Source organism: Schistocerca gregaria, chromosome 1, assembly GCF_023897955.1.
Source record: "Schistocerca gregaria isolate iqSchGreg1 chromosome 1, iqSchGreg1.2, whole genome shotgun sequence".
Lineage (NCBI taxonomy): Eukaryota > Metazoa > Arthropoda > Insecta > Orthoptera > Acrididae > Schistocerca > Schistocerca gregaria.
This window is the reverse complement of record NC_064920.1, coordinates 216,642,299-216,661,115: the sequence shown is the minus strand read 5'-3', so window position 1 is coordinate 216,661,115 and position 18,817 is coordinate 216,642,299. Positions and strand designations below refer to the sequence as shown.

General features: G+C 40.1%; 1 protein-coding gene across 1 annotated transcript in view; it reads right to left on the bottom strand.

Moving 5' to 3' along the window:
• Window positions 1–18,817, bottom strand: part of LOC126315621 (adenylate kinase 7-like) — a 191,303-nt gene that overhangs the window by 13,988 nt on the left and 158,498 nt on the right. Inside the window, exons 10-11 of the mRNA XM_049993842.1 lie at window positions 8,459–8,598; window positions 3,475–3,633 (exon numbers count right to left, since the gene is read on the bottom strand). Coding sequence (XP_049849799.1) covers window positions 3,475–3,633; window positions 8,459–8,598 — 299 coding nt within the window. The remainder of the gene's footprint in view (window positions 1–3,474; window positions 3,634–8,458; window positions 8,599–18,817) is intronic.

Below are 18,817 nucleotides of genomic sequence, written 5' to 3'. Positions count from 1 at the left end.
CACTAACAACCACCACCACCACCTAAAACATGCCAAGGATGGTACTCACAATAACAAAGTTACATTTTCAGAGGTAACGAGTACAGTAACGGGAACAGAATAAATGAACAATTTAAAAGAATTTTTCAAAACAACAGGAGTCATTTCAATGCATGAGTGAATTACAATACATCATCACAAGGCAGTATGCCGAACATAAACAGAAACAGAAGCAGTCAGCCGCAGCAGTGGCTGATGTGCGGCATCAACCTTTGGGCAGCAAAATAACAACACAGCTCCTAATGACACAAACTGGTGAAGCACTCGCACAGTGCAACTAACTGAAATTACTTCAGCTAATGAATTGTCATGCTATGCCATCATAACACACCAACTGGCCATAGTTAAGCCCCAGGCTACTGACCCCTTTGAGAGTGGGCGCAAAGCAAAACTACAAACATGTTTTACAAGGTTTGACAAACAAAGTGATACCAAGGATGATTTGTATGCAATAGATAAAATCTGGGCAGAACAAATAAAAGCAATCATTAAGATGAAAGTATTTAATATTAACACACAGTTAACTTTAGATACATGTTCAGCTACCAACCTTATGTCAAACGCATTTTTCTGTCGTTGAAGAAAAGAGACAAATTTGTAACATCCCCTGTCCAAAATTGCAAGGTGTAAACTTCTACAGGCAGTAAGATTAAATTGGTTGAACATCAGGCATTTATTCCATTACGAATTGAACGTTTTACAGTGAAGTGCAAATTTCTTACAATCGACTAACTTATAGTTAATTGTCTTATTGGCACAGACACGCTTAGAACATACAAAACACAGATTGACATAGGTAATGGTAAATGGTACTTTTATGTAAAAGATCAGATTTTTCTATGGATTTAGTGAAAACACCTGACTAAAGTAACAAAAACAAACCAGAGTCAAATGTAATAGTACAATATCCCTTTCAAGCAGTATATTTCCCAAACAAATGTGATGCTGAACAAGAAGCAAACACTGAGGTAGTTACAAAATGGTAGAGCAGAAACTAAGTGAATCACAGATACTAAACGATATACTTATTTAAGTATGCCAATGTTTTCAGTAATGAGCCAGGAGTAGTCAAATACTATGAATATAAATTTGAGATCTATCCCCATGAAAAAATTTGTGTAATGTCATATCCTATTCTGTTGGCAATATGAGAGGCAGTAAGGGAAGAGATCAATCATATGATTAAATGGGGAATTATACAACCTTCATTTTCACACTATTATATTACCAGTAAGTAAACCGGATGGTTCAGTAAGATTTGTTCTTGAAGCTAGAGGTATCAATAAGATCATAGTATGCATAAGACCAGACAACTTGGACGAACAGCTTCTAAAGTTTTACAATACTAAATATTTCAGTATACTCGATCTCAAAATTTTCTATTGGCAAATAAAGCTCCATGAAGAAAGTTGAAAATATGCAGCATTTGTTTGTGGTGGTAGAAGTTATGACTTCCATGTTCTACCTTTTGGTTTGAACATTAGCTCAGGAGTGTTTATATCTGCATTGGACACAGTTTTTGGACCGGAATTGCTTAGCAAAGTCACTGTCTATGTAGATGACCTGCTAATAGCCACACCCACTTGGTTAGAACATATCAGGCTCATTGAAATGTGCTTCAATGATTTGCAGATTATGGACTAACAGCCAGTTTAAAAAAGGTCTGGTTAACAGCCAATTTAAAAAAAAGTCTAGTTTTGGTAGGGAGGAAGTCAAATTTTTAGGACATGTTGTGTCAGAATAAGGTATATTACCTGATCCAAAAAAAACTTGATTCCATATGCAATTGTCCAGCTCCAAGGAATAAAAAACAACTAAAAGCCTTTTTACGACTAGCATCTTTTTTTGTCAATTTGTACCACAGCAACTGATGAACAGTGATGCATTATTCAAATTGTTATGAAAAAATAAGCCTTCGTTATGGGATGGTAAGTGTGGAGAGGACTTTAATAACATTAAGCAAGCATTAGTCAATACAAACATTCTCAGCTACCCTGATATGTCCAAGGATTTTTGTCTGTGCACAGATGCCTCATCTCAGGGGCTGGGGGTATGATTGTTCCAGATGTGAGAAGAAGGTGAAGAAGTACCCAAGATCATCAGCTTTGCTAATCACTAAACTTTGAAAAAACACACTACATGCAGTTCAGAACTTGTAAGTGGTGTCCCACGAGTATATGCCTAACATATGACGACAAGCAGATAGAAGAAGTGGACAGTGTTAAATTCTTGGGACTACAGCTTGATAATAAATTCAATTGGGAAAAGCACACTACAGAACTGCTGAAGCATCTTAACAAATCTCTATTTGCATTGCAAATAGTGTCAGACACAGGGGATATAAAAATGAAAAAGCTGGCATACTATTGTTACTTTCATTCCATAATGTCATATGGGATTATTTTTTGGGGTAATTCATCAAGCCAAGCTAAAGTTTTCCAGGCACAAAAACGTGCAGTAAGAGTTATATGTGGTGTGAACTCAAGAACATCCTGCAGAAGCCTGTTTAGGGAACTAGGGATACTAACTACTGCTTCCCGATATATTTATTCTTTAATGAAATTTTTCATTAAAAATATATCACTTTTTCAAACCAACTGCTCAATTCATGGAATCAATACTAGAAATAAGAATAATCTTCTCAAGGATTTAAAGTCACTTAGTCTTCTACAAAAAGGTGTGCATTATTCAGGAACACACATTTTCATTAACTTGCCAGCAGCCATAAAAAGCATAACTGCCAATGAAATTCAGTTTAAGAGAAGCCTAAATGATTTATTGTTGGCCAACTCCTTCTACTCCATTGATGAATTTCTCAGTAGAACCAACTGAAATGAGAAAGCACTGGTAGATAGACACAATAAAAAACACACAAATGCACACACAAATTTCAATCTTTAAACACACACACAAATTTCAAGCTTTTGCAACCCAAGGTTGCTTCATCATGAAAGAGGGAAGGAGAGGGAAAGGCGAAAGGATGTGGGTTTTAAGCGAGAGGGTAAGGAGTCATTCTAATCCTTAGAGCATTGTAAATAAGTGGTGTGTGTGTGTGTGTGTGTGTGTGTGTGTGTGTGTGTGTGTGTGTGTGTGTGTGTGTGTGTGTGTGTGTAAGGAGTCATTCTAATCCTTAGAGCATTGTAAATAAGTGGTGTGTGTGTGTGTGTGTGTGTGTGTGTGTGTGTGTGTGTGTGTGTGTGTGTGTGTGTGTAAGTAAGTACAATCTAACTTGTGCACCATTTCAGTGCAGTAATGTGTTCATCTTAAATAAGTGTTTTATTAGTTGCATTACACGTTTATTACCTTATAAATAAATAAATAAAACTTTTTTTATTTTAAATTCAGTGCATTAGTAAAAATTTATGTCTTGATTTATTGCATAAAATACTGTACCATAGGCAAAGTAATTATTATATTTTGATGTAGCATACTTACCAGATAATCTATGGGGTCACTAGGACGTATTTGAGCAACCTGCATTAGACCCTTTGTTAGTGTAGGAAATACATATTTCATAAGGTAATGACGCAATGGTAGTGACTGTATAGCCAGCATCTCCTCTTCTTCTTGTTTCATAGCATCCATGAGACGAACCTAAAAGAATATTATCTGTACAGCAGTATATTTTTCTACAATACAAAAAGTTTACTTCAGCTATGACATTTAAGTTAAAATACTATTTTCATTACTTAACTTTGAAAAGTCAATGACTTAGACTTCAGAAAATTCGTGAAATGCCAAAGCATTCAGGAACCAAAAGCATTACTCAAGCTGTTTTCAGCCTTATACTACAAAACTGCTGTTGAAGTTGAAAAATGAAAATTGGGGATACTGCACCACCTTCTTTCATTTACTAAATATGTTTCTACGCAGAGCATAAATAACATAGGGTTCTAGAAACAGATCTGTACATTTCAGAAATCCTGTGACTTAACATTCTCTGCTCTGCAAATACTGTGATTTTAAGGAACATGTAGGAATAACTACAGTTTGAATGAAATGCAAACAACAATTCTCAAACAAAATCACTTTCCATTTTTAGAAGCAAAGGCATACTACACTAATAAAAAAAGGTGCAAAAGCAGATCAATCACTTGTGTGGTGTAGCATATATTGTATCACAAACTGTTTTGAAAGGAACTGAAAATCAATTTCAGTCGTATACAAAAGATTCATCAATAAGTGTGGTTACAAATTTTCCCGGGGTTTCAAAGAGAAAATTAACTGAAGGGAACAAACTGTTGAGTAAATAGAATAAAAACATTTCTGAAAGTAGGTCACATTCACAAAATAATGTGCACATTGTATAGAGGTGTAACATATCGTAAGCACTCCACATACAAGTGTTTGTACACAAGAAATGTGTAACAACCTCAATGGGAAGAACAAACAAGTTCAGAAAAAGCAAAGAAACTTTAATGAGTGGGTTTCAAGGGAAGTCCATAGTGATTAATTATTATCTCATTAAGGTAATGTATAGGACATGTTCCAATGAACGGCAACTTTTCTGTGGAAAGGGAAGACCTAGGGGACTGCTGATTATAATTACATTTGTCACAGAGAAAACATAAATAAGCTATCAACTGGACAGGATTGGGAATAGACTGCCCAGGCAAGTTCAATGGACATTCTCTGTAAAACATGGGATGTAAAAGTTTATGAATAATGGGCCAACACCATGGGCAATAACAAGGAAGGAGCTCTGACTCTAACAGGCAAAAAGTAGTAACATAAACAGAATTCTGCTGAAAGACAAACTTAGAGTAATGTAATAAATGCATACCCGCAGTTAGTAATGCAAGTTTCTAAAAACAATTTACAACACGTTGTGGACTTGTAGAACCATTTTCATAATCTTGTCAGTCATAATGACATGAACTCAAAAAGTGGAAAGGAGAGATCATATCTGAGATGGACCTTGTACAGGCTTGCTACTCAATGTACTGTATAGGAGTGTCTTCTAGAAAACTTATGTTATGATCATTCTGATGAACTCTTTTGGTAGAAAATGATTTGAAGCTGACCATCAAAACTTAATTTTCCTTCCTGTTTAGTAACATGAGGTCTCAAATAACACCATTTTTATTATTTTGACAGGAACTTAAAATCCTGAGTATACCTGGAAACTTAAGAACAGACTGCTGAAAAAATAAAACATTGCTTGTATTCATTTCACCCTGATAGTTGAGTGTTCAGCCACTAGTGAGCATGCAGTCCTATACTTGTACTCCAATTGTAATTTTTTGGTTGTGGTGTGTGACATTCGATATCACCATTACTTTGTGCAGTTTTGGATATTCAAGAACAAAATACACACTTTCAGTCTCTCTTCTGTGTTATTGTTTAGCTACTGCATCTTAAAATAGATGGCTATAGTGATACTACATTTTTGACATTGACTCTATTGGCTCAGAGTGTGAAGAAGACTGCAACGTTACATCATTGGAGACTAAGAGTGATGATGGTCCATCAGGTGACTGACAAGTGCTAACCAGAGGTATGAGCTAGGTATGTGCTCCAGATAGCTGCTCCAAGATTCCCACTCACAGGAAACCAATGTGGAATATGTGATTTGACTTCATATGTACACAGAAATTAAAAATGATTAATTCTGCTACAGTTGTGAAAATTATTTATTTCTAAAAATGGAAGTACAACCTGGTTTTAGGACATATATCCCATCTTCAACTGCATATTAAAATATGAATCCACAAAGGATGCATAACTGAGGTTAAAAAATAGTTTAAATTATGTTTAAATAGTGCTCCCCTGGTACATGACATGCACAGGATATCCTCTTCAATCTTAGGCCTGCCAGAAAGCCTCTCACAGTGAAAGACAACTGTCTGGACTTATGGGCACACCATACACAGATTTGCATGAAGATAGAAAGGCTGTCTTTCGAACACAGTGCTGCATAGACACCCATCAGACCCATACAAACACAAACCAAAGTTGAAATGCTTTCATTATTTTGAGTTTTAAAAGCTATCTTTATGGCTGTATATAATCTCACTGATTAAATGATGCTTTTCTTAATAAAATAGTATTATTTTTTGACTAAATTTTCTCATTCTGAGTTGACAGAAAGAGTGAACTGTTTTACTTGCTAAAAACTTTTTAAAGCTAAGATTGCATAAATATTTCTTTATTTAAAACAACCAGTTTCAAAAGACTTTGCTGTCATATACAGGTCTGCACCAAAGTGCATATACATGGAATATGTATCTTCTTGTTATGAAAAATGAGGTCCAACTTAAAATGAACACATTTCACAACATTTCATTTTTGTAAACATACAGTTCCACTTCAATTTTCTGAAATTCTAAACTAAAACTTTTATCTCAAACATTATATTTTAATTCAGGTTATGAGACATATTCCATGTATATGCACTTTGGTACAGACCTGACAATGACACCAAAGTCTGTCAAAACCATGGTGGCAATCACACAATGCATCAGCAACAGCTGATATGATGCTTATATACTGTTATGGCTTGTATGGCACCTTTAGACAGCCACTGAGCAGTGCATTGAAATCTTGCACACAGCTGTCAATAAAATAGTCTTCCGTATTCTAAAATTAGAGCTGTGGAAGTCACCTAATGTATGGTAATGCTATTGTGAGTACATTTTCACTGGCAGAATTAGCATATTCCATACACAAACTGCATGATTTCATCCCATAGAAATGGAGATATTTTTCCCAGCATCCAGATTAAATGATAAATTAAGTAACATGTTTTTTAAACTACAAAGAAAAAGAAGAGGAAGGAGTTAATTTAAGTTTTTTTGTTTTTCATGCCACAAAAATGATTGTTATATGCTCTCAAAAAAGAAATGCTCAGCAGTAGTTGCTTTCCTGAGTAAGTGAAGAGTACTTGTCAGAAAAAGCCATTGTCTTTTGACACATGTGACATCTGTCAGTGAGTGATGTAAACCATAAATTTGAAGAGCTGGAGACTATGTTTATTTATTTATCTTTATTCATCCGAGGATCATCTCATGATGATATAGAATGTGTATACATAAAATAATGCAAATCAGTGGTGCAAGATATACAAAACATGGAATACATAACATACTTTATGAAGATATGACAGATGGCATATGAGGATAGGACAGATGGTTGGCCATGGCCTTTATTAAGGATTCATTTGTCTAAGTGATTTAGGGCAATCACAAAAAACTCCAGCACAGTCAGACAGAGCAACCCCATCCTCCCGACCATTAAGTAAATGTTTTAACAGCTGCACTGCCTCAGTTTGTAGTATCAGTATAATTATAAAAAATATAATTATTCTTTGTTTTAGCTATGTAACAATACTGTTACATTAATAGTTAGAATCTGGGTGTTGAGCTAAGTTGTAGTTTCTATTTTCTGCACAATATTTCGACAACCAAGCCAGCTGTTTTCTTCTTTCAGGTGCTGCGAGTTTTACTACTGTGTGTATATTCTGCCTGAACTCCATCCAGACTGCTGGCTGAAGTCCGCCCAGACTGTGAGCTAGTGTTGGTCTCATGCAATTATTTATAGTTGAGTTTCAATTCCTGATGTCCACAGTGCACTTTGATGTTCTGATACAGCAGCGATACTCTGTGAAATACAAATCCCTTCAGCATTTTCAACTTTGATAGATGTGATGGTCATGAGATTTTAATAAACAGAACACTGAACTCCAAGCATTATTTAAACTAAAAACTCCATGACTCTTTATTAGGTTTCCTGATATCTTTATTTTGATTCACTCAATAATTTTGGTGTCTCTGGCAGCCAGATACAGTGATCACAAGTGCGTGAGTTGTGTTTGCATGAATGTGTCTGTGTATGTTGTTAAATTCATAGTAACATCTTTTGGCTGAAAGCTTACTTGTTTAGCAGTGTTTTTCTTGCATCTGTCTGCAACTCAACATTCCTACTGCATGGTGATTAGCAGTCTATACTTTTCACACTACTGTTATTATCTCCGGGTTGAGTATTTCCTTACTGCTTTTCCTGCTAACTGCTACATTGTCCAATTGAAACAGCCCCAACATAGTGTCATGATACAGCCAAGTCTTAGCTTCCTGGGAAATGTTTGAGTGCTGAAATTTTAGAGTTAGATTGTTATTTCCATACAGGTTAATCAGTCATTATCCATTCCTGTTGGTTCTATAATGGTGTGAGTACTCTCTGACTATATTCTTGAATTTCCTTTCCTTCCCAATCACCCACTAGTATAGTTGTATTCACTATAATACTTATTAGACTGTTTTCTCATTTTTCTCAATACAAAAATAAAATTGTCATTGTCACTTGAAAAAAGATATCTGTTAACTTAGAGTGGAGGACCAGTATATGTTTATCAGTTAGATTTCTGTATTGGGTCATTTAATGTTAAATTCTGCTGGCATTATAAAAAAAGCTGTCAACTTACCCATTCCTCCATTTTTTGCATGTGTGTTTCATGGGCTATTCTTTCTGCTTCTTTCCTTCTTTCCAGGTCTTCTTCTTCCTTTTGTTTTCTTTCTTGTTCTGCTTTCCATGCAAGCATCTCAAGCTCTTCCTCTGTTGGGCCTGGACAAAAATAATCAATGGGTCAAATAAATTGAAAAAAAAAAGGCAAACTGGAAATGTAAGTGATATGCTGTAAAGGGGCAATACAAGTTATCTATAAAAGTAACAAGTAAAACACAAACAAAGTGCAAAACATTTTACAAAATTACAACAGATGAAACAACATAAAGTAGTAATGCCGATGGCAGCATAACACAGGAAATTTAAGTAATATTCTGTCAGTTCTTGGAGGAACATGGGCATATTAAAAACTTGAGTACACAGTATTATTGTGGAACATTAACATTATGTATTTCAAGTTTTTAATAACATAGAGTACATAGTTTGAGTTTCTGAAAACAAATATTCCTATTTCAGGAATATTAAAATAATAATAAAAAAGGGAAAGAAAGAGATACATGAAGTTGGACAAAATGACATTTACATGCTACTTAAAATACATGAGGTACAAATGGGATAAATCTGAAAAGATAATGGTTGTAGGATACCTGCTACAAAGGGGTATATTTTTTCAGTTATTTAAATCATACAGGGAATTCTTAAATAATGGGATTCAAACAAACAAAAGAGAAATGATGAAGCAGTTTTGAACTGCACCTGCATTCTTATGTCTACACATGAAAATATATTTGTGTTCCCCATTTGTAAATTTTTGGAAGCATGTTAAGTAAATTTACAACCTACATGCAGTTCAAAGCTGACCTGTGGATTAACAGAGTGATGCACGTATTACAACTGCAACTAGGCATGGTTACACATAGAATTGGATAAGGACATGTAACGAATACCACTAGTGATAAAGTGATAGAAAAACAAAAAATGCAGAATAAACCTATTCCAAAATACTGTTGAAGCTTGAAACACAATTAAATCCAACAATACTTCATTAAAAAGCATCCACACATAAGTTTCAGCGTCCAATCACCAGCCCAACACACACCACTTTGAAAAGGATGAAAACTGGTTGTTTGAGAAAGGCCTCAATCACAATTTTGTGTACAAGTAGACCAAAAAACAATGGATTGCCTGATCAGTGACATTGTCTAAATTTCAAAATTTTGAATAAAAAGCCCAGAGGCAGGCAAAGTAAAATTATTACTATGTTACAATCTCAACAAATATAAACTACATACTTAACAATACAGGCACTGAACTGCAATGTGTATTTTGAGTCAATCGTGCATTAATAGGCACAGAAAATCTATGAATAGTATTAGAATTTACATCTAAAATTTGTAAATGTCAATCCTCTATGTAATTTTATTTCTTTTTCATCAGTCTATGTAAATGGAGATACATAAAATTTAATACCCAGTCACATCACCATAATATAGGTTAAGTATGAGTCATTTGAGTCCTGTAGTACTGCTATAAATATCTTAAGTCATTCAAAATGTAAGTGCAAATGTGGAAGTTTTCCACCAATCCAGAAAGATGAATGTCTATTAATAATATTAATCAACAATACTGAAAGGATAACATTGATCTGTTACACTAAGGTGTATTCTTTTGAGATGGTGCACAGGAGTAACAACACAACATACTATGGCTTATTGAACATCTCAAAAATAATTGCTGTCAAGAGTTTTGAAATATGACTCACTGGGTGCTTACTGATCCTCTCCCAGATTTCCTGAATGTGCAGAATAAAATTAAAAAAAAAAAGATCTGGAAACTGTCAGCTGATAGAGAAGCACAGAGTACCAGCAAACAGTTTCATCTTACAGATTCTATTCACCAGCTGTCAAGTTGGAGTGCATAGAGCATCAAGTAGGAAAAAAAATGAGAAAAACTAGAATAGAGAACAGTGTTAGTAAAGCAACAGAAGATGTGCAGCACATAAAGCTTGGATTATAAACATAATTGGATTTGATTTTTATTTGTCCAGTTTTATCACACAGCACAAATTACACAATTGACACTGGACAGGTCAAAATGAGAATACAATTACGTTTAGTGTCAATTAAAAAGAAGTGAAAGTAAGAAGGAAAATATTCTTATAATCTATGTTAATCAGTAACTGTGAAGGGACAGGTTAAAAACAATAAAAAAATTTGGTAATACATAATATCAGCAAAAAATAGGCAAATTAAAAGTAGGAAACTATTCTTGCAATCTTATTTTATAGTAACATTTATTTTACATATTTGCAAATTCTTACACAGAATGGAAACAGTTTCATTTTAAGTACTGGATAAGCAACAATTTTTATTTCCTCTTGTATCTTATTCTGCAGTATGACACCATTTTTAATCATGTTCCTCTGATAGGATATCCTTTTGGAATATGTTTCATGTATATTTGATTTTACTGGGGTACAAAATTTGTGTACCTTTTTGTTCTGTGGTAGTTTGCATGTTTTCTAGAGTTATTCCATAACGAACAGCATAGTTCCATAAATGAACTATTTATGCACTTACATAGCAGTCATGGGCTTTAAAATAAGCTGTCAAGTTACAGGAAACATTATCCTGTGAAAAAAAGCCCACTGCTAAGTTCACTCTTTGTATCAGGCCCAAACAAGTAATAAAGGGTATATGAGTTTTTCAAGAAACATTTAATTATTTAATTGTGGTAGTGAGTGGGTAGTCAACAGTTGATAGTCTACGTAAAAATGGCACTTTTAGGGCAGTTAATGTTTGGAAGGAAATGACGGTAACAATGGCTGACATGAATCTAGTTCTGTTCAGGCTATTGGTAGGAGAGGTCGTATAAGTTGAATACTACACCTAAATGGGAAGAGCACATTAGTGAGTGTGACTGGGACAACATATGACCAGTTTCTTGTTTTGATGTGTATGTGTAGATTTAAAAGTGAAGACTTAGCAAACAGGTATCCTTACATATTTGAGGTATATGGAATAAAAGTGTTATAACCTTTAATCACAATAATTGCGTGGATATTCACACTCTCTCTTAGAAACAATAGCTGATCACATGATTACAACTCAGTCTCTCGTATTCGACTGCCGTGCCGTGACATGCGGCCGGCGCCGTTCGTAGCTAGGTGGCGCTCCCGCGCTCAGCCGGTTTGCGGAGCGCCTCTATCGCCGTTTGTGCGTACTGTCGTGGCGGCACTGTTAAATGTCGTGGCACTATCACAATACTTTTCCCCCTTGATAAAAAAACACTCACTTCCTTGGAGACATGGACAGCGCGGAGACATCCATGGCCTCTTGTGAGGCCCCAAGGAGATCCCGCGCAGAGACACGAGAGTATGGTCGAAAATGTCCAGGACGGAAGCTCGTGCGTGGAACATGCCTCCTGGATGAGATGATGGGTGAAAACTCCGGAGCAGCATCCATAGGTGTCGTGGACCTGGGAGTGTGCTCCAGCGAGATGGGTCCCGGAGAAGGCGGCGTCGCGACTGGGGCCGGTTCCGGCATACTCGGAAGCGGCAGTGACGTCGGCTGCATCTACACGGACGGTAGATCAGCAGCAGCAACAGGACTGGCGTCTCGGGCTGGTGGAGGCGAAGGATGGGGTGGTGGCACCAGCGTGGCCACCACTCGTGGGCACATCTGGTGATAATGGCGAACAACCGTGCCGTCGCCTGTACGGATTTCACAAAGCTGGCGGCCGCGAAGAGCCTTGAGCACCCCTGGAATCCATTTAGGGCGAGATCCATACCCTCGTGCCCACACGTCGGCGCCCACCAAGTATTTTCCCGCACTAGGGGACACAGTACAAGGCCTGACAGGGTGAAGAAGGTGCAGTAGAGTGCGCGGTTGGCGGCCATGCAAGAGTTCAGCAGGGCTGCGATCACCCAGAGGTGTGAAGCGATAAGAACTCAGAAATTGCAGCAGGGCGTCATCTGTGGAAAAATCACTAAGGAATTTTTTCATCTGGCATTTGAAAGTGCGGACAAGGCGCTCGACCTCCCCATTCGATTGCGGATGGAAGGGAAGTGCTGTAACATGATGAATCCCTTGTCCAGTACAAAAATCACGGAAGGCCTGCGAAGAGAACTGAGGGCCATTGTCCGTGACGATCGTGGATGGAAGACCTTCTAGCGCAAAGATTTTGGACAAAGCCAGCGTCGTCACCCCAGTAGTGGGTGACGAACATCTAACAACAAACGGAAACTTCAAGAAGGCGTCAATCAACAGTAGCCAATAAGTACCGAGGAAGGGGCCAGCAAAGTCGGCGTGCACCCGTTCCCATGGCTGAGCTGGATCAGGCCCCAGAGAGGGCATTGTACGAGGTGCCGCCAGCTGTTGAGCACACTGGCCACACGCAGCAACCATGTGGGTGATGTCCAAATCAATACCGGGCCAATAAACGTGCCTGCGGGCCAGGGACTTAGTCCGAGAAATACCCCAATGGCCTTCGTGCAACATTTTGAGAACATCTTTGCGAAGAGAGGCTGGCACCACGACCCGTGGAGATGCGCCATCCGTGGCCAGAAGAACAACACCATCACGAACAGACAGACGAAGGCACAAGGCATGGTAGTTGCGAAGGGGATCCGATGCCCGGCCCTTGGTCCTGTCCGGCCAACCTCGTTGAACAAAACCGATCACCCGACGCAGGATCGGGTCCCGCGCAATAGCCGACGCGACCTGCGAACCTGTAAGTGGGAAGCCCTCGACCGCACGATGTTCTTCCTCATCAATGTGGAAACAGAGGAGTTTATCACGATCGAAAACAGGGTCGGGGCCCATCGGCAATCGCGACAATGCATCAGCGTTGGCGTGCTGGGCCGTGGGGCGATAGTGAATCTCATAATGAAAACGCGACAAGTATAAGGCCCAAAGTGACGCCGATGGGCTGAACAGAGAGACCAGCGGTTTGTGGTCGGTGATGAGGTGAAACTTAGAACCATACAAAAAAACGCTGAACTTTTTTAGAGCATAAATGATAGCGAGCGCCTCCTTTTCGATTTGAGAGTAACGTCGTTGCGCCTCGTTGAGGGTCTTGGAAGCATAGGCGACGGGTCGTTCCGACCCATCCTCATACCGATGGGTGAGAACAGCCCCTAGGCCATACTGTGATGCGTCAGTCGCCAGAACCAAGTGCTGACCCGGACAGAATGTGGCAAGACAAGGTGCCGACTGCAAATGAGCCTTCAGGTGGATAAAAGCCTGCTTACACCCGTCGGACCAACAGAATGGGACGTTTTTGCGTAACAGCTGATGCAGAGGACAAGCTACCGCCGCTGCGGATGGAATGAGTTTGTGATAATAAGCAATCTTGCCTAGAAACGCCTGAAGTTCTTTGACTGTAGACGGCCGGGGTAGAGCGTTAATGACCGCAACGTGCTGACGGAGAGGATGTATACCCTCACGGGACAAGTGGAAACCAAGATACTCAATGGAGGGTTGGAAGAACTGTGACTTGTTCAGCTTGCACCTCAACCCAGCCGAATGCAAAACCCGAAACAGTGAACGTAAATTACTAAGGTGCTCCTCAGTGGAGGCTCCCGTGACAACAATGTCATCCAGATAGTTAATGCAGCCGGAAACGGAAGCCGTGAGCTGTTCCAAAAACCGCTGAAAAATGGCCGGTGTGCTAGCGATGCCAAATGGTAATTGCTGGTACTGATACAACCCACAAGGAGTGTTGATAACGAGAAATTCCTTGGAAGTAGCGTCCAACGGCAACTGATGGTACGCCTCCGATAAGTCAAGTTTTGAAAAGAACTGGCCCCCAGCGAGCTTGGTAAACAACTCCTCAGAACGGGGAAGAGGATAAGTGTCAATGAGGTTCTGAGCATTGATGGTGGCTTTAAAGTCACCACACAATCGCAGACTCCCATTTGGTTTAGAAACCACCACAATCGGCGATGCCCATTCGCTGGAGGTAACCGGAAGGAGAATCCCCGAAGCTGTTAACCTGTCTAGCTCAGCCTTGACAGGTGCACGCAATGCCACCGGAATAGGGCGTGCCCGAAAAAACTTAGGGCGAGCTGTAGGTTTAAGAGTGATGTGGGCTTCAAAATCCTTGGCACAACCCAGACCAACAGAGAACACGGACGAAAATTCAGAACACAATCCATCCAGCTGTTGATACGGAATATCCTCAGATATGAGGTGCACATCATCATCAATGGAGAACCCGAACAACTGGAAACCATCATAACCGAACAGGTTTTCAGTGCCCGCATGATCCACCACATAAAACGTGGGGGGCCGAACAACAGACTTGTAGGCAGTGGAAGCATCAAACTGGCCCATGATAGGAATTTTCTGTTTATTATAAGTCCTCAGATTTCGCGTAACTGGAGACAAAGGAGGGGAGCCCAACGCCAAATACGTGCGAGAATTAATGAGAGTTACTGCAGAGCCAGTGTCCACTTGCATGCGGATGTCTTTATTCAGAACCCGAACAGTAACAAACAACTTATTTGTTTGAGAAAGCACACAGTGAACATCCATGTCCGACGCCTCGTTCTCATCGACAGGAACTTTATGGGACTGACACACAGAAGCAATGTGGCCTTTTTTCCTACAGGAATTACACGTGGTCCAACATTTTGGACACACTGCCCTGTCGTGCTGTACGAAACAACGGGGGCAAGAAGGAAGTGCGGAACGAACCGGCTTCTGTGGTTGCTTGTTTTGCTGCGAGCGTTGCGGCCCAACGCGACGTTGTTGACACGAGTGAACCGCCGCCACATCGTCGTTCTCCTGTGAAACAGGCAAATTGCCTGTGTCGAGAGTTGACTGTACAGCACCTACATCACACCACGTGTTGATTTGCGCGCCAGCGGTGTGAGACACTTCAAAGGATTGAGCGATGCTTAGAACTTCTGACAACGACGGGTTTGGCAGTTGGAGGGCACGTTGCCGAACTTCTTTATCAGGAGCAAGCCATAGAATAGCATCCCTAACCATTGAGTCAGCATAAGACTCGTGATGTGTGTCCATGACAAACTGACATTTCCTACTCAGACCGTGTAGTTCCGCCGCCCAAGCCCGGTAAGATTGATGGGGCTGTTTACGACACCGGTAGAACGCCACGCGGGTGGCAACGACGTCGATGTTTTTTCGATAATAGTCAGACAATAAGTCACACATTTCTTGGAAGGACAAGGAGGCAGGTTCCTGCAGAGGGGTTAACTGAGATAGCAGCTGATAGACTCGAGGGGAAATCCAAGATTGAAATAACGACTTACACATAGGAGCGTCGACAACGCCGAAAGCCAAGAAGTGTTGCCGCAAACGCTTCTCATAATCCTCCCAGTCTTCAGCAGCCTCATCATAAGGAGGGAATGGAGGCGGAGAAGAGGAAGACAGATGATGAGTAAGTGACGTCGACAACGCCTGAATCGCTGCCGTCAGCTGTGTTTGTTGAGCCTGAATAGTAGCCGTCAGCTGTGTTTGTTGTTCAATGAGCGCTTGCATAAGCTGTTCCATTTCTGCCCCGTCACGAACACGCAAATCCACAACGCAGTGAAAATATCCCGACCTCGTTGCCAAATAGTGTTATAGCCTTTAATCACAATAATTTCGTGGATATTCACACTCTCTCTTAGAAACAATAGCTGATCACATGATTACAACTCAGTCTCTCGTATTCGACTGCCATGCCGTGACATGCGGCCGGCGCCCTTCATAGCCAGGTGGCGCTCCCGCGTTCAGCCGATTTGCGGAGCGCCTCTATCGCCGTTTGTGCGTACTGTCGTGGTGGCACTGTTAAATGTCGTGGCACTATCACAACAAAAAGAAATTAATTCAATGGTTACAGAGTAAACAGATGGAAGAGAATTGCAGACATTTAGTGAGAACATCAGGGAATACACAAAACCATTAATGAACAGATTTTGATTCTGATATATTGTGTCATCTCCAAAGAGAAAATATGATGTGCCTTCACTGAGAAAATACTCATTGCTCTATTTCTTTTCCAGCTATTTCACATGAAATGGAGTTTCAATGTTTCAAAATTGTGCACTGGATGAGTGTTGTAGTGCTGTACAATGATGTTTTTCACTCCAAGGAGATTTTATTGTGATAGCCATACATAAAAATCCACCAGCTCAAAATTCAACATATCTGTGAGCAAACTTGAGACTGTATTAACTTCTATTTACAAGAAAAATATTGATATAATTCTGTAAGGTGACTCAGTATTAACTTCAAGGAGTATCTCACAGAGAAGATAAAAAGGGAACTTCTTCTTTCTACATTTAATTTACTTATTTACTTGTGAATTTCCCAACAAAGGCACAGCACAAATCATTATTAATTTCATTTTTGTGACATTAGTTTGTAGATTCTGTGTGAAAGCAGTTACTGATAAATTATTGGACTGGAGGCTAATCTTGAGGTTGAGATTCATTGGGAGAGTCCTTAGAAAATGTAGTCCGACAACAAAGGAGGTGGCTTACAAAACACTCGTTCAACCTATACTTGAGTACTGCTCATCAGTGTGGGATCCTTACCATGTTGGGTTGACAGAGGAGATAAAGAAGATCCAAAGAACAGTGGCGTGTTTCATCACAGGGTTATTTGGTAAGCGTGATAGAGTTACGGATATGTTTAGCAAACTCAAGTGGCACACTCTGCAAGAGAGGCGCTCTGCATCATGGTGTAGCTTGCTGTCCAGGTTTTGAGAGGGTGCATTTCTGGATGAGGCATTGAATATATTGCTTTCCCCTACTTATACCTCCTGAGAAGATCACGAATGTAAAATTAGAGAGATTCGAGCATGCACAGAGGCTTTCTGGCAATCATTCTTCCTGTGAACCATACGCAACTGGAACAGGAAAGGGAGGTAATGACAGTAGCATGTAAAGTGCCCTCCGCCACAAACCATTGGGTGGCTTGTGGAGTATAAGTGTAGATGTAGATGTGTAGATGTACTGTTGGGAGACATTCATAACAAATGACAGGGCAGTGATCAGGGATGGGTCATGGGGGTAAGGAGGAGGCATGAGGCAGGGGGAAAGACTGATAATAGAGTATGGGTAGGGGAAGATGTTAGTGTTACCTGGTAGAATGTGCAGGGACTTGGTGGAAAGGATATGGCAGTAAATGTAGCATTGGGAAGCTGTCGAAGGGGTTATGGGGAGAGGCAAGGAGAGAGAAATAGAGAAGGGGAAAGGGCTTGTACGTGCATTGTCAGGATAGACATTGAAGTACTGGAGTGGGAGCAGAGAGGATATAGGTAGATGGGAGACAGGGCCTGGCGAAGGTTTAGGTCAGGGTAGTTACAAAAGCCTCCCCTTCATAGCCACCAAACCTTGCCTTGATGACCTACTCCATTCACCACACCCTCAGAAACTCTCCCCCACCAACCCACAGAATACAGAACCTAAACAGACCTGCATCAGTCTTGTGTCTATTCTCTTTCTCTTCACACCCATCACTTCCCGCATTCCTCCTCCTGCATTCTTCCTAAGATTCACAAATGCTACCTCCCTATAAACTAACATCCCCAGTGCCGAAGGCCATGCCACTATTGAACACTACCTTTTCTCAATGCCCAACTGACACAAAATCTACTACATCTTCCTGGTCACCATGACCAACTATATCCTCACATACTACTACATCTCCTTGAAGGCATCACCTACCCACATGGCCTCATCCTATGCCAACATTTTTATGGGCCATCTGAGGAAATCTTAACCACCCAGAATCTAAAATCCTTAACTTGGCTCAGATTTAATGATGACATCTTTGATCTGGACTGAGGACAAGGGTGCCCTGGCCACATTCCTCCAGAACCTGAACATCCTCTACCCCCATTTGCTTCAAGTGGTCCTCCTCAACACAAGCCAAGTTCTTTGATGTTGGCCTTTATCTCAAGGATGGCCACATAAGTACCTTTGTCCACATCAAACCTACCAACCACCAGCAATACCTCCACTTTGACAGCTGTCACCCATTCCATACCAAGAAGTCTCTTCCGTACAGCCTAGCCACCAATGGTCATAGCATCTGTAGTGACAAGCCACCTCTCGCACTACCATCTAACTCATTATGTCATAGACATCTCCAACCTTGTCAAAGGCAGGACTTGTCAAAGGCAGGACCACCTGTGAAAGCAGCTGTGTGATTTATCAACTAAGTGGCAACCTCTGTGCTGCTTTCTATGTGAACACGGCAATTAACAAGCTGTCTGTCAAAATGAATAGCCACCACCTAACTGTGGCCAAGAGACTGCTGGACCTCCCAGTTGCTGAAAATGCTGCCCAACAAGATGTGGTTCACTTTGATTAGTGTTTCACAGCCATACAAACTGAATTCTTCCTACCAACAAAAAATTTTTT